Source organism: Emydura macquarii, unplaced genomic scaffold, assembly GCF_026122565.2.
Source record: "Emydura macquarii macquarii isolate MOO-44397 ecotype Brisbane River unplaced genomic scaffold, CSIRO-AGI_Emac_v2 contig_635, whole genome shotgun sequence".
NCBI lineage: Eukaryota > Metazoa > Chordata > Testudines > Chelidae > Emydura > Emydura macquarii.
The window spans coordinates 65,827-82,617 of NW_027130772.1; the positions used below are offsets into that span (position 1 = coordinate 65,827).

The following is a 16,791-nucleotide window of genomic DNA, read 5'->3' on the forward strand; positions in this document are numbered from 1 at the left end:
CAACAGCTGCCAGGTCACTGCTATCCTAGCGCCTTATCTGGCTCCATCACCATGGTATCTAGACACCTCTCTGTCTTGCATGGGTCTATCCTCCCAGCACCCCAGTGCGGGGCTGTTCTCCCGGCTTTACAGATGGGGGCCTGGAGCACAGAGGGATTGATCAGTAGAGATATTTCTGCACCTAAAGACACAGACCCCTCTGCTGGGATTTGAAATCAATGGTTAGCTACCGACCCTACTCAGGCATGCGTCCGCATATTTAGGAACCTACCAACCTTTGATAATTCACCTGAAAGTCACACGAGGAGCTTCGAGAGATCCAGGGAGCTGATGAGGGTGAAACAGCTGATATTTGCTGCTGTGCTAAGTGTAAAGGGCAGAGACATTGGCTATGAGTGGGCCTGGCCGAATTGGGGGAGGGGTTTCCCTTTTGACAACTAATATTGATTTTGGGGGGGTTCAGTTATTAACTATTTTAATTTTCACTCCCTGCATGGCAGCGAGGCTGGTGAGACCATCCCTGCAGGCGCAAGGTGTGGGAGAAGGCTGCACTAACGCCCAGCGTTACTGACCATTTTTGTTGCTGGTTTCGGTGTTTCAGCTGACAGCAACGTTTACCAATGTCTAATGATTGAAATCGAATCCTGCCGAGCTGAGCTGTAAGTTTCAAAGAAGGCTCCAGGCATTAGCTGTCCAAATGCCATTGAAACCAGAGGCTCCTATCCTTGAAGTCAGGGGAAAGTTTAGCTTAGGCTTCAGTGAGTGAAGGCTCAGACTGCACAGAGTTATTCCAAGAGTGTAACATTAACTCTGTGCATCACTCGTTATGGCATCACGTCCTTATTCAGCGACTAATAAGGATGAGGAATGGCAGAGAAGACAGCTACAAACAAAGAATTAATATTATTTTATCCAAAGACATAGAAGAAAATGTAGAGCTGAAAAAAATTTGACGGGCATTTTTGCGGGAGAAACATTTTCCTGATTGAGATCAAAATGTTCCATGGGAAGATATCAATTTTGACAAAATTTTGTTTACGGAGCAAGTTATTGTCTGTGGATTTATGAAACAGCATAAAACAAAATTTAAAAATGTTTCTCTAAAATACAATGTAATATAAAATAAAAATAACCTAAAAATAAAATTAATATAGATAAATACATTTTTAAACAGTCATATTTGGAATGAAAACCAACATTTGAAATCACGGAATTGCCCATGAAATGGATATTTGAGTTCCACACCGCTCTCACTGTATGAAAATAGCCAGTTTGTATACATTTCAGATTATATAGAAAATGTTATCTTGCAACAGGGGATACATTTCTGGCCAAACTGGTGCTTTCTAGCTGGAAAGCTTGTTTTTGTTCAATTTTAGTTAAGGTTGTGTCTCTATGTGGAGTGTCCCATTGCAGGACAAGGAAATATTGTCCTAGGGAAACTCAGGTATTTGTCAGATAAAAATTTTCAAATAGCTTTAAAAGAGTTTGTGGGCCCATCTCCACTGCAATTCACTTGGAGGTGACTGCCCAACCAGTGCATATCTGAGCCTTAGTTGCTTGGTTTTTTCCTTTATGGCAGCTTGCTCTAAAATATAAAATCCTGACCCATTTCGCCAGTGGAACCCTGATCTGCGAATACATGGTTCTGCTTTCATACACCGGTCTGTGAAAGGTGTGACTATTTGAACCAACATCTGAGTTTGTATACTCTTGTACTGGAGCCCAAATCATGTCGCATGGGTGCCCTATGTGAAGTTATTACTTGTGTTTGCAGAGAAACTAACGTTGTATTGAACCTGCAGCCTGCCCAGATACAAAATCTGTTCCAGAGATCAAGAGACGGCATTTCCCCTCCCCTAGCCTCCATAATTCATTTAGCTATTTTTCTGGTAGCCAGCAGAGGTAGACAATGAAAATAAGGTTGACATGTTTCGGAGTGAATGTTGTTTGTTTATGTCAGTGTGAATTTCTTTCCTGTAGACACACCCCATGGTGACCCCAGAGCAGGGAAATCAAACATCCATCACAGAACTCATCCTCCTGGGATTCGGGACTCTTCTTGAACTTCAAATCCTTCTCTTCCTGCTGTTTCTAGTGATTTACATTGCAACCATGGCTGGGAACATCCTCATCATGGTGCTAGTTGTGCCTGATCAGCATCTTCACACGCCCATGTACTTCTTCCTGGGGAACTTGTCCTTCTTGGAGACCTGCTACACCTCCACCATCCTGCCCAGGTTGCTGGCCAGCCTCCTGACTGGGGACAGGACCATCTCAGTCAGTGGGTGCATCACACAATATTATTTCTTTAGTTCTCTGGCAGCTACAGAATGCCTGCTCCTATCGGTGATGTCTTACGATCGGTATTTAGCCATAGTCAAACCACTTCACTATGCAGCCCATACGAGTGGCAGGGCTTGCCTCCAGCTCGCAGCTGGCTCTTGGGTAAGTGGCTTCCTAGTTAGTAGCATAACAGCAGTGTTGACATCACAATTAAATTTCTGTGGCCCCAATAGCATTGACCATTTCTTTTGCGATTTTATCCCCCTTATAAAACTTTCCTGCAATGATCCTAAGCTGATGCAAATGTTGTCTCTCACACTCAGCTTCCCTTTTTTACTGGTCCCATTCCTACAGACTGTAATGTCCTACATCTCCATCATCGCCACCATCCTGAGAATCCCTTCCACCACCGGGAGGCAAAAGGCCTTTTCCATCTGCTCCTCCCACCTCATCGTGGTGTCCATTTATTATGACACACTACTTATCGCCTATATGTTTCCAACAGCCCACACTCTGAGGGACTCCAAGAAAGTTCTCTCTGTTGTCTACACAGTCCTGACTCCCCTGGTCAATCCCCTCATCTACACCCTGAGAAACAAAGAGGTCAAGGAAGCCCTGAGGAAAGCTTGCAGGAAATTCATGTTAGGACAATGGAAGCCAACCAGGTGCTTTAAGTTAAAATAAAATAGATATGCCAGAGGCTGGTTTAGCGCCTGCACTGAAGTCTGCTTTAATCTCAGGCTCTTTCCACTCACTTATTGACTCTCTTTCATGCTCTCAGAGTCACAGCCAGGGGAGGAAGTGGAGACGGACAGATCTCTTGGAACCTGTGACCCATTCTTGTTAGGGCCTTTATCAGATGCCACAGCTGGGTGCTACTGGGCTGGTGGGGGATCTGAACTAGTGGCTGCTCAGAGTTCAGCCAATGACGGGGAATTGTGCTCAGTGAAACGGTGCAGGCAAAAGAGACTCAGCTGGGCATCTGGTCCCTGTAGGGTGAGAAACTTAGATACACACACACACATAAATCTATGTGCCTACATTCTACAAATATATGGTGGCAAAGTCAGACAGGAACTCCAGCGTTAGGAAATTGTATAATAATATTTTATTGTTGTAGTGTATTTCATACCGAGATTTCTTTCCAAAGGGACAGGAATCTAAAGGAAACCGTCTAACCTCTGCTACAGGGCCCAGCACAGGCCTATTACTGGCCCATTCTCAACAGTGACATAGGGCCAGTTTCTCAAGATACTTGGATTCATAATGGGATTTTTCAAAAGCATCTGGGCACTTTGCCTGCCAGATCGGGCCCTGCAGGTGAGTCAGCTGGGGAAAGTCTCCCTGCCCCAGGTCCCTGCATCGCTCTGGAGCCGCAGGGCCCAGCTGCACGGTGTGAGGCCATGGAGTGCATAGCTAAAGGCAGAAACACAGGGGCTATGGCCTTTTTGCTGCAAAAACTTAGGCGCCTACAGGTCGCAGGCAGCTCAGCAGAGTTTTGTGAATCCTGGGGGGCCGGATTCTGGGGATTAGGTGCCCAACGTGGAAGCTTTGTGACTTCAGTCCTAGGCCCACATTCTCATCCTCATGTTACAGCTGGTAAAACTAAGGCAGAGTGAGGTGCAGTTACCTGCCTGGAGTTGCTGAGTGGGCGAGTGGCAGAGAATAGCACAGAAACCAGCCATCCAGAGTCTTAGTCCAGAGAAATGTCTGCTCCACCATGTCCACTTATCATTGACAATGGCACCTAAGGGTGTTAGGTGCACAACTCCCAGTCACTGGCTGTGGGATTTAGGTGCCCAACATCATCTCTTATGGGAAAACCCAGCCTGTACATTTACAGCCAAACCAGTATCCTGAGAATTCCCCCCACTCCCAGAAGATGTTTTCCACCAGCTCCTCCTCATGTTTTATCATTATCTAGGAGACGCCAATAACTCTGTGTGTTACCAAAAGCCTAGATCAATAAAAACTAAATGAAGCTAAAAATGTCTCTTTCTGTCGTCTTTGTTGTCATATCTCCCATTGTCTGTCCCCTTCGTGTCTGGTGTGAGAAATCAATATGGAAAGGTTTGTCTACATGTAGATGTTGCACCACTTTAGCTATCCTGGCAATTTGCAATAAAGAACTGGAAGGAGCTAGAGTGAGAGGCAAGCTCAGAAAGCTGAAGTGAAATTTCAGGGAGTGAGTGAGGGAAAACCCTTCGACTGGGTGAATTGCTCCAGCCTGGTAGAGCTGGGGATAGCCTGCTATGGGAGGAAGGATTCTTCCCAGAGGGCAGTTTGGGGTGTTTGCATCTGCAGGTAAGACTTCTGAGTTTAGTTCTGAACTTGAAGTTAATGTATGAAGCCAATGGGAGAGCTGTTGTGATTTGCACTGGAGAAAGCCTGTGTGGAGTTTATTGGGGAACAAAGAAGGGAAACTGAGGTGAGGGGCTGAATTTTAGGCTACTCTGAGACCTTCAGGAGGTGCCACGCGGGATCCACTCATCCACAGCGAGCGGATGCAATTATAGTGATGTGAAGGCACTTATATCGATATAGTTCATTTACATACGGGCATGGCAATAAGCCAGACCAATGCTAGAGACCTCCACATTGGGAAACTGTGGCTGCACTAGAGGTTGTACTGACATAACAAAGTCGCAGCACTAACCAAATAGTGATACTGGTGCAAAATCTGGGTGGTGACCTCACCCAACAAATGAGCCTCTGTGAAAATACATCAGGACGTTCCTGGTTTTGAAATGAACTCCGATAATCCAAGGAAAGGGTCTTTTGCATTAACATGAGTGCTGATAATTTCCCAAATCAAAAAGGGCCGACTGATGGAAAGAGAGGCTGGTGTGAATAACCCACAGCTGGACGCTTGGGTGTGTCTACGTTGTCGCTGGGGATACGGTGGATAACGGAGGGTGAAGTCTGGTAAAGGCCTGATTAGGGTGTAAAACAGGCACAATGGGGAAGAGAAGGTTAATGTGGCCCGGATTTTGTGTGTCTCGTCTAACAATCTCTAGATGGCAGCTGACCACAGGAATGACAAATGGACAGTAATAAATATTAAACCACAATTTCAGTAACAAAAAACTAAGTTATTAATATCGATTAACTGAGAATTAAAAATGAAAGCCATAGGGTGACGATTCAGGTCCATCCTGGGGTTATAGCCCATTTTCAGTTTAGAGCTGTCTCCTTCAAAGAGTTAAGCAATGGGATTTGATCCCTATCTGCAGTATGTTTGCCAGAGATCAATTAAAAAACAAACAATCCCCTCCCCCCCACTTTTAAAAATGCAATTATAGGAGACCCAAATATTCAATATTGGGCGCTATGAAAACAAAGCTTTGGCGAAACCAAATTATCCCCATGGATGTTAAAGGACTAAGACCTATGATAAAGGACTGAGACTAAGATGATAAAGGACTAAGATGATAAAGGACTAAGAGAACAAATTATGCTACCAGAGGACTGGGACTAACAATCTTCTAGTTTGTTTTGCATTCAGAACTAAGTGTATATTTGCATTCTTCTGTAAAAGCTGGAAAAAACCTTTCCTTCAGGGGAAGAAGGGAGAGTAGGTCACAAACTTTCTGCTGAAAAAGTACAGGTTTTGATTCAAGTTACAGAGCCTACTGCAATACACAGAAATGAAATGATCATATTCACTGTGCCCAGACAGGACCCTGAACAGCTTAGTGTGAATATCTAACCAACCCTGTAGAGGAGAGTAATCAAGAAGTTCTGATGATTATCATACAGTCCAACAGACCAATGTGGGGGCCTCTAGTTCTGGTACACGATTATCTCATTCCTATAATTTCTGGGACACTGAAGATCCCTGGAACTTTTCCAGGATATGTGAAGAAACCATTTGCCTTTTGTAACCTCAGCTTGCCAGCAATTCAGTGGGAGCTGGGTGCTGCTTGTATACATCACCCCACTTTGAAAATCCCTGCCAACATGTGTAAAACACCTTGTTGCACCTGCATTTTATCTGAGCAACGAAGTTCATTTGCTTTTTTCAGGAACGTCTGACCAGGAAGCCTTGATCTAAGGGTCAGATTTTGAAAAGCATGAGCAAATTTCAAAAGTGATTTAGGCTCCAAAGACCCATTGACTTTCAGTGCGACAGGCTGATGTGCCTTAGGAACTGAAGAGTGTATTCTTAAGAGCAGCATCCTCTTCCCTGAGGTACTGTGAGAGCTGGTGAGATGACGTGCGTAACAGAGAAATGATATTTGCTGCTGCTGCACTTAGTTCTAGGGGTTCGCACATTGACAAGCAGTGTCAAAGAAGGCTAAAGGCATTAGATGTCCAAATCCCACTGAAATCAAAGGATACAGTCCTTTAAGGCAGTGGGAATTTTATCTTTTAGCTCCACAAACTAAGTCTCAGACACAAGACAATTATTTCCAGCTACACAGGATCAAATACTTACTAAGCAGTTAAGAAGGCTAAGTAATGCCTGGCAAACAGACAGAATGGATTGGCAGATAGGACAGCCACAAACAAAAAGAGAGAATTAATACTTTTTAACCAAAGAAAAGGGAGAAAATATAGAGCTGATCAATAATTTTCTAATGGCATGTTTTTTCCATTAGAAAAATTCAGCACTTAACTGCGTTCCAAAATCCTGCCAAGGGCAGGAGTCCCAACGGGTCTGCAATAATCGACCTATGAACTGACCCTCATTGTGAGTTCAGTGGTGAGAAGGGAGCGGCAGTTCATAGAGTGTAACGCTAACCTACAGCAACGAGCGGTGAAGGGGAAAGGTGCAAAGAAGAGACAAAAGACTGAATAAGTCCAATAAAAAGGCCCCTAGTAGCTCCCTTGACTTCAGAGGGATGATTCGTGTGCGTAACCATTCACTAATGTGATCAAGGGGTTCGTTAGCTGGTCCTCAGTGTGCACCCAGAACTGGTCACTAGCACCCGAGGGGGCAGATTTTAACCGGTGGGATATGGACATAAACACAATCTGTATCCCATTTCCTGAGCCGGGCAGCGCTTAGCTGTTCCGATTGTAACTGCTAACAGCACAGGAACCAAACTCACCCAGGGTGTAATCTCACTGCCCAGAGAGGAGTTATTCCCGGAACAGATCTGGCCCTCTGATGTTTACACAGAACCGGCTGGATTCCCCTCGATGCCCTTCGGAGTTAACATCCGTTTTGTCTCTAGCCTTTGCCCCAAAGACATTTCCACCACTTACTTCTCTGGAACCCAGTGGGGATGAGCGTTGGGGAAATTCGTCTCATGAGAATGAAGTCATCCACCAACTCTGCTGCATGTGATGGGGCCAGAGTCTCTGCTGGTGAAAGCTCCATTGACATGCATGAGGCGATGCCAATTTACTCCAGCTGCCAACCCAGAAAGTTTTGTTCCTCGTGTTCGGTGAATCCCGCAAGGTCTCATTGAGTTGCTATAATTTAACATCAAGTTAGTTTCAGCCTTAACCACGACTGAGAAGACAGCAAGCACCTCCCGTTTAGTGCAATGTGCCAAATTCACCCTGCATGTAACTGGGTGGACTCCAGTGTCGTTACACCAGTTGAGCCCATTGAATGTTATCGATCCCTCTGCGACCTGTGCAGAGTTGAAAATCTTTTTCATGGTCGTTTCAAAGACTTTTAAATAATGCCCAGTGGGATCCATTAATCTTAACTGCCTTTTGTTGGTAGCTGATCAGCAGAGCTTAATTGTGAAGCGATAAATCAATACAAATAACAGATCAATAACATTATGATAATAAAAGTCCATATGGGCACTAGCCCAGGTAGCTATCAAGCTGCTTAGATACCAAGGGATGGGCACCTTGGACATACCTAAGGTGCATAGATATAGATCATTTTTCCAGTGCGATGATCCCAGTTGCAAGCTGACTGCAAAGCTAAAGTTATATTCTCTGAGGCTGAGTGATTCTGGAGAAAGCTAATTTGTGGTTTGAACAGACAGGGCAGCAGCAATGCAGAGTGAAGTTTGTACCGTCTCTGATGTGAGATGAATTGTCGGGTCTCACACTTGTTCACAGTGGAAAGGCAATAAACAATTGTCTTTATAATATACAATGAATAATATAATAAACTCATTTACAATGGAAAGACAATTGTCTTTTCCAAGCGCGTTTGAGGGAGTTCAGTGTCCGGCCCCCATTGTTTTTTAATGACGTCAGGTGCGTAACTTCCTTAGGCCACTTGGAAAATCCCACTCTAAAGGGACATCACAATTAACACTAATTAAACAGTCCTGTGTAGGCTTAGCCAGTGTGCAGCTGCCCTTCCACAGTGCGGTCACCCTAACCACTCTGCATCCACATTTCAGCCATCCCCACTGTATTTATGCAGGGGAGGTGTGTATATCAGTGTATTCTGGGAAAACCTGGGCAGCTCTCCCATGATACCTGAGGGTAGGGGAGAGTGCCAGAGGACATGCTGACAGATCAGCACATGGGCCTAACCTCTGTTAGCCATTGCAGTACACAGAGCTGGGGGGAAGGAAGATGGGACAAATTAGCGACACCGGCTTTCTCCACTGCAGAAAATCAGGGTGATAGATCATCTACCGGAGGAGAAGCACTGGCCAGCCTGCATCTTGGCCAGCAGCACTTATTGGGATCCCATGGTGAGACACCCAAAAAGGGGCCTGAGTGGCGGGGCGCTCAGGATGTTCTGTGGATCAGGCCCCTTCAAGGTGGCTCCAGGAGGGCATCCAAAATCACGTCACTTTGAAAAGTTCAGCTGGGATTTTCCAAAAGGGCAGAAGAGCCAGGAGCTTTTCTCCTACTGAACACCAGTGGGAGCTGGGTTCCTAACCCCGTTAGGCTCCTTGAGAATCCCAGGCTAACATGCAGGCACAAACCATGTTTAGAATCTACCAGGTCATCAGCTCAGGAGCCAGGTCATCAACCTAACGAGGGAATTATTGTATGGGCAGGGATTTGGAGGGGGTCCTACCAAAACAGGACAGCAGCATGTTTGGAAACCAGGCCCCAATGCCTATCCTGTTCTTTTAGTAGGGTAAAATAGGAGCCTCCGGGCAGGCAACTTTTCATTTGTTCTGAAATAACTCGTACATACAGGCCATTTTAATAAGAATCCCTGTGGTTTTTTATAGCACTTTTCATCCACTGATCACAAAGCACTTTACAAGGGAGATGAGTATCATTAGCCTTGCCCTACAGATGGAAAAACTGAGTCCTGGTGAGGTGAAGTGCGTTGGCCAAGGTCATCCAGGAAATTAGAAGACCTAAGTTCTATTTTCAGTTCTGCTGCTGAGTCTTATTTTAGCATTATAGCTACTAGCCCACCCTGCCTCTAGAGAAGCAGGGACCATTCAGCTTAATTGTTCTTATAAAGCCATGTTCATAGGTGAATCTCAGAGCACTTACATTTACAAAGGGCTCTTGTTAAATTTTAAACAGTGGTTTAGGAGCCCACATCCAATTTTCAACAGTGATGTGGGCACTTAGGCGTTTAAGATTGTTAATGGTATTTAGGCACCTAGTGCCATTTTCAGAAGTCTTTAGGTGACAAATTGCCGTGGGTTTCAATGGCAGTTACGGCCCTTGATACTTTTGAAAATCTGACCAGGCACCTATCTGCAATGTGAGGTGCCTAAATACCACCGACAATGGGCTGTAAGTCTCACTGAGAGTTAGCGGGACTTAGAATCCTAAGTGCTTAAGGGTCAGATTTTCAAAGGCACAAAAATATTTTAAAAAGCCTGCCCGAAGACATTTTTGAAAATGGGATGTGGCTGTCTAAGTCAACACAAGAACACAAGAGCTACCATGCCAGGTCCAACTGACCGTCCATACAGCCCAATATCCTGTCTCTGACAGTGGTCTGTACCAGAGCTTCAGAGGAGCGTCCAGAACATGGCAATTATGGAGTGATTCACCCCTGTCTTTCCCTCCTGGCTTCTGGCAGTCAGCGGTTTAGGGTTGTGCTGAGCATGGGGTTGTGTCCCTGACCATCTTGGCTAAGCACCAATCCTAATTTTTTTTAACCTAGTGATGCTTTTGGCCATGGCGAGGAGTTCCACAGGTCGGCTGTTTAAAGGTATTTAGGCACTCAGCGCCCATTGAAATCAAGAGCGTTAAGTGCCTAATTACCTTTAAAAATCTGACTCTCGCTGCCTAGCTCCCATTAAGTTCAATGGGGGTTGGGCACCACGGTGCCTTTGGGGATCCCACTGAGTTCCTGTCTGCTTTCTTTGGCACCTAAATATGTTTAAAAACCTGGCCCTTCCCCCATGTCAATATCTGTGTGTTATAGATGGAAACAGGCACAGACAGGGGAAATGATTTGGTGTAGGTCACACAAAGGGTCAGTGGCCATCGGGAACAGAACCCAGGTATCCTGGCTTTCAGCCCAGTTCCCAGATTGTTACTCAGAACTCAGTGTTGCACTAGAAGCTGAGGACAGGAAAACTTGGGTCAAATCCTCATCTGGTGTAAACTAGAGTAATTCCATTGAAGTCAATGGAGCTATGCCCCTGTATACACCAGCTGAGCAAAGCATGAGTCCTGATTTACCCCAGTGTAAGCAAAGAAGAATCACTCCCTTGTTTATCTTGTCTTACTGGATGACCTTGGACAATCACATCCGCTCTTTGTGCCTCAGTTTCTCTATTTATAAAGCCAAGATCCTGGCATCCAGCTTCTATATAGCAACTTTCATTCATAGAGCTCTATGCACTTTACAAACGCAGGTCAGTATCCTTATTCCTATTTCATAGACAGGGAAACTAAGGCATGAGACCTAGAGCCACTTGCCCAACATTTACATCATCTGTCACTTTGGGAAGGTGGGGAACCCACATTGTAAGACTCCCAAGCTACTGCCCTAGCCACTGGGCCAATCTGCCATCTCAGTTGCTGTTGTTATTACTATTCACACATAGAATCATCGAATCATAGATGATTAGGGTTGAAAGGGACCTCAGGAGGTATCTAGTCCATCTCTCTACTCAAAGCAGGACTAACCTCAGCTAAACCATCCCAGCCAGGGCTTTGTTAAGCCACAGCTTAAAAATCTCTAAAGATGGAGATTTCACCACCTCCCTAGGTAACCCATTCCAGTGCTTCTCCACCCTCCTAGGGAAAAACCTTTTCCTAATATCCAACCTAGACCTCCCCCACTGCAACTTGAGACCATTGCTCCTTATTCTGTCAACACTGGTCTGCTCTCCACATTTTTATTCTGTTACAGAATATGGCCCCTTACTCTATGATACCTCCTAGCATCTGCCGAAGCAAGGTTGCCCTCCACTGAGGCTGATTGAATTTAGGAAGCTAAGAAAATTCCCAAATGAAATTGTGTACAAGAGGAGTTGATATTGATTTAATATTAGCAATTCAAGGAGTGAGTAATAAGTTCTTCATACTAATTCTTAGTTATCTCTGCAGACATGTAAATGGAACAGCACAACGGTTAGAGATAAAGAACAGGGGGTCCCTGGGGCAGATTGGGGAGATGGAACACTTTATTACTTGCTCGTTCCACCTCGATACCGTGAGTGAGCAACGGGGGGGTTACTTTACAATTCTTTTATCCATAACAGTATGTAAATATATACATTCTCAGCAACTCCCCATAGACCCTTATTTGGTTACATTAACAACTGGAAAATGAATATCAACAACTACATGACGAATAGAAATATACCCGCCCCTGTTTGTTGTTTACAGGATTACTTCACAGAGCACAGGCACAGTACCTTGAAACCTACTAACATTCTTTAAAATATACAGTATGCAATTGAGAGAAAGAAGATAATGCTGTCTTCCCACCAAAGGCCTTGTGCAGGAGGGGAGATAGTTATTTTGTTAGCATCATTCCGTGTGCAGATGGCCAGGAAGGGAGGGAAAGAAGAAAGATAACACAACTCTAACTAGAATTTATACCAAATACCAGAAACAAGGTTTGCCTGCGCCATGACCCTGTTCCCTGTAGCTTAGGCCTGACCATTTGTCCAGATTTTAACTCTTTACTCTCCTAAAACAACCTCACCGCCACAGTGACAGAATTTGTCCTCTTGGGCCTCACCCAGAGTCCTGAGCTGCAGCGATGCCTCTTGGTCGTCTTCTTCATAGACTATGTTACAACTTGGTTGGGAAATTTCACCATCATCACCATTGTGATCACTGACCACTGGCTCCACACCCCCATGTACTTCCTGCTGGCCAACGTGGCTTTCCTAGATGTCAGTGACTCGTCAGTCACTGTTCCCAAATTACTGTTGGGTCTCCTCTCCCAGCTCACAACCATCTCATTTAATGAGTGCATCCTCCAAATGTTCTTCTTCAATTTCTGTTTTTGTGTTGCTGGCTGTTGATCGATATGTAGGTATTCATCAACCATTACAATACTTGACTATCATGAACCAGTGTGAGTGCGTGGGGCTGGTGGCAGGGGCATGGCTGGGTGGATTTGCTCACTCAATTGTTCAGATTGGATTGGTCCTCCAGTTGCCATTCTGTGGTCCAAACGTCCTGGACAATTTTTTCTATGATGTCCCACAAGTCATCAGACTGGCCTGCACCGATACCTACTTGGTCGGATTGCTGATGGTTTCCAACAGCGGAAGCTCGTCATAGTAATGTTCATCATCCTGCTCATTTCGTACACCGTCATCTTAAGGAAGATAAAGAAACACATCACGGAAGGGAAGCGCAAGGCTCTGTCCACCTGTGGAACCCAGATCACAGTCGTGTGTTTACAATTCATACATTCCATCTTCATCTATGCGCGGCCTTTCTGGAAATTTCCCCTGGACAAGTTGGTTTCCATCTTTTTCACTGCAATCATCCCGGTACTGAACTTGATGATCAACACGCTGAGAAACGCTGAGATGAAGAAGGCCATCAGGAGATTGATGAGCAGAATCCTGTTCTCAAGGAAGAAACTATAAAGACAGAATTTATTATGAATGCTCTTTTATTTTCCATTAATTACCCCACATGATCTTCCCATCAGATTAAATATTTTTGTTCATAATTTCTATTTGTGACATTAGGGAAAAATGTATTGGTCAGTCTCTTCGCATGAAGTTTGTATTTGTTATATTCAGCTTTCAAGGAAGGTATTAATTCCTTATGCATTCTACTTAACCCTGACCTGGGGATCTCTGCCATTTTCTCCACTGGAAGGATTGCCCATACTTTATGTCTCCATGCTACTAATGTTGATGGTTCTGTCCTTCTCCAGACATGAGCTCTCAGAGATCATGCCACTAGTAATAATTGTGAATCGGCCCTTTTGTGAGTCTGTAACCAACTTTGTACTATAGCTATGAGATCTATAGGTGGTCAAACTTTAATAATCTTGAAAAATCTATTTATTTTCTTCTAAAATGTTGTGTTATTTTTGTCTGATTATCTTAGGGCATTGCCAGCATATAAACAGACAGGCTGCTATTCCTCCACATTTTCTCTTGTGTTTATGACTCCATTTCTTATATATTTTCCTGTGTTTAAGTGGAGTGAATTAACATAGATGAAGTATATGGTAATCATTTCCATGAATAGTTACAAAAATGGATGTGTTTTTAGCCTTCCTTCAAATTTGTTGCCATTCTTCTAAGTGATATCTCTTTTTAGATTCTTTCCCCTTTTTCCATAAATGTGCTCTTGGCTTTTAGTGATGTCAGAATAAATTCATTGTACATGAGGATCTCACCTTTCATAGCTTCCATCAGCCAAGCTCCTTGCACGCAGCTGGGGTACTTGAAGCTCTCTTGCCTCCCCCCACAAGCTCCCTGTCTGCCACCCTCCCATTGCCCTTTATTTTAGGGACTCCCCACAGCTCCTCCCCATCTTCCCTCCACTGGGGTTCCATGTGCCCCTCATCCTGGCCACCTTCAATACCAGGTGTGGACACTGAATCACATAGTAGCATCTGCAGCACCACATGCACTGCGCCCCCTCCCCCCATGGATAAAGAGGCAGCCTAGGGTGAGTTGACTCAGCAGCACGAGCCGCATGTACCTGTCTCCTTATAAGGAAATGAAATGACCCCACCTGCTGGTGCATGGTCAGCAACTGCCCAGGATAATTGTAATCACCTGGTTGGCTGGTTCATACCTGCCCAGGAAATCAGGAGCACCTATTTGGCTAAACTCCGAGCCATGACCTTAGAAGGTCATGCAGCAAATAGCAACCAATGGGGCTTAGCCTCTGCTGACCGTGGGAAACTATAGAAGTTCAAACCCAGGTAGCAGAGGGCAGAGAGGAATTGAATCTACCTGGCACCCCGCATATCTCTTGGTCGTGTCGGCTCGGTGGGCTGACGCATCTTCCCTAGCCCGCTTCACTGTGAACTGATCACTCACAGTGGCTCTCTCCCGTCTGCAGTATCTAAAGCAAACGGCAACTGAATTTGGCCAGCATGGTATACATGTATATAATGTTTGTGAGTATGGATTAACTGTTTTCTGTTGTGTTTGTCTTGTAACTTCTTTGGGGAACTCCAAAACCGGGCACCCTAATGTCACATGCTGGCAGCCATGCGTTGATCCAGGAGAGATCACAAAACACTAAAGTCTTGGGTGGCACATTTTGTCCTTTCGTGCACGGAGTTCTCCTGCCCTTTGCTATCACTGTTTGCTGTGCAATTGCTTGCTGTGAAACTGTTCATTATAGAAAAAGAACTGTTTTTTTTATAAGGATAGGATTGTTTATTGTAAAATAAAGGGTTTATTGATTAAGCAAACCCCCAGAATCATCACTGTCTCGCTTAACCCCCCGTATCCCAAACCGAACCTATCAGAGAGTTTTTCTCTCCGTTTCCACACCAGGGTCTCCATCCTTCTCCCATAGCAGTGGTCCTGTGTATGCCTTCATTCCCTCCTCTCCCCATACTAGGGTCTTCATTTTCTCCCCTGTGTACATCCCCCATTTACACCTTCCCCTACATTTCCTCCTAGTCCTTCCCCTAGGTATCTGTTTTCTTTCTCTAAGGGTAATGCAGGGTGTCAAGACGTTAAATTGTGTAGGGAGAATTGGCTGAGATGAGATCGAGTATTGTTATGATGGAGGGCTTCAATGGTGACATAAACCAGTTGTACGACCTATTGACAATTGCAGAGGTGGTCATAACCAAGGCTGTGCTAATCAGATTGCAGGAGCTCCAGGTGTCCCACATTTTTCCTCTTTTGGTTTCTGATTTTCCCCAAAATCAAGAGAGTTCTGGCTATTGGTGCCCAAAACATTCCCTGAAATTTTAGAACCAATGAGATGTGCAATTGAAATGTTATCACAGTATAGACAGACCGACCAATAAATAGACAGAAATGCTGTTGAGTTGAGTGTACGGCCAGCATAGACTTCACCGACCAATGGGAATCAAGTTCTTTGAGGTGTCCTTTCCACTTATTCGTGGGTCCATCAACGTTAACATTCTTCTAAAACTTGGACTTTCTACACTGGATTATAAAGCATTCGGTCACAAACAAGGAAGCAATGGTATATTCATCTTTCCCATGTGTTCTTTGATGGTATTAATTTCCACGGTCAATACTGAGTTGTATTAATAACAATAACAATAAGTATGTAATTAATATAGAGTGGTATGCCCTTTTTCCTCCTGTACTCTTCTTTCACTACTCATGTGTAATTATGATATCATAGTTGTTTCCCTTTTGTACTGGTCAAAACTTTTGTTTGGGAGGGAGGGGGAATCAATGTGCTAAATTCTGTTAGAAGCAGATATATTGTATGTAGAGCAGCTAAATAGAGTCATAGAGCTTAAGGGCAAAAGGGATCAACTGGTCATAGAGAGTCTGACCTCCTGTATATCAAAGGCCATTAGATGTCACCTATTTACCCCTGTGTTGATCTCAATAACTTGAGCTTGGCTATGTTGCCCTTTTTGACCCAAGTGGTTAGCCGGAGTTTGGGGCCTTGTAGCTTGCACCAGCCAGGAGGAGAAAATGACTATAACATCTGCTACTTTCTTTGATGCAATCTTGTTTATTTACAATTAATGTAAAAATTCCTGCTTCTCTGAACACAGGAGGAACCAAAGACAAAAGGAAGCATTCTTAGTTTACAGACCCAAGCTTGCTTCATTCAGAATTATGAGCCCAGAACCTCTCTGTAGGCTTCACGCAGGGTCACATCTTGTTTACAGGCCGCTGCTTTGCTTTCTCCCTTCTGTTCTTGGTCTCTCCCTGTTTCTTATCTAGTCTTTTTAATGCGCACGCACACACACTCTGCTCATAACAATTGCACACACACACACACTCCCCTTCTCAGAACAATCAGCCACAGACATGGGCCTTTTTCTGTTCTTTCAATGTAATCTGATTTTCAACATGTGAAAAGTGCCAAAACTAGTGGTATTTTGAAATGTCAGAAAGTAGATCAATATTGAGTGAATGTCTCACTCCCAAATGTTGGCTTTTTCCTTGACGCTTTCCAATTCATGTTTTTAAACTTTTCATTTTGCAAACTCATCTGATCTTTTGATTTTTTTTTCTTTCTTTTTTTTGCTGGGTTGTTTTT

At 44.3% G+C, this 16,791-nt stretch overlaps 1 protein-coding gene and 1 pseudogene across 1 annotated transcript; both read left to right on the plus strand.

The window, feature by feature from the left end:
- Positions 1 to 1,992: 1,992 nt before the first annotated feature.
- LOC137148557 (olfactory receptor 11A1-like) lies at positions 1,993 to 2,970 on the plus strand. The gene has a single exon (XM_067541445.1). It carries the CDS (start codon positions 1,993 to 1,995, stop codon positions 2,968 to 2,970), a length of 978 nt encoding a protein of 325 aa, XP_067397546.1.
- A 6,944-nt stretch (positions 2,971 to 9,914) lies between these two features.
- On the plus strand, positions 9,915 to 13,199 carry LOC137148558 (olfactory receptor 4D9-like; annotated as a pseudogene).
- The last annotated feature ends 3,592 nt before the right edge of the window (positions 13,200 to 16,791 follow it).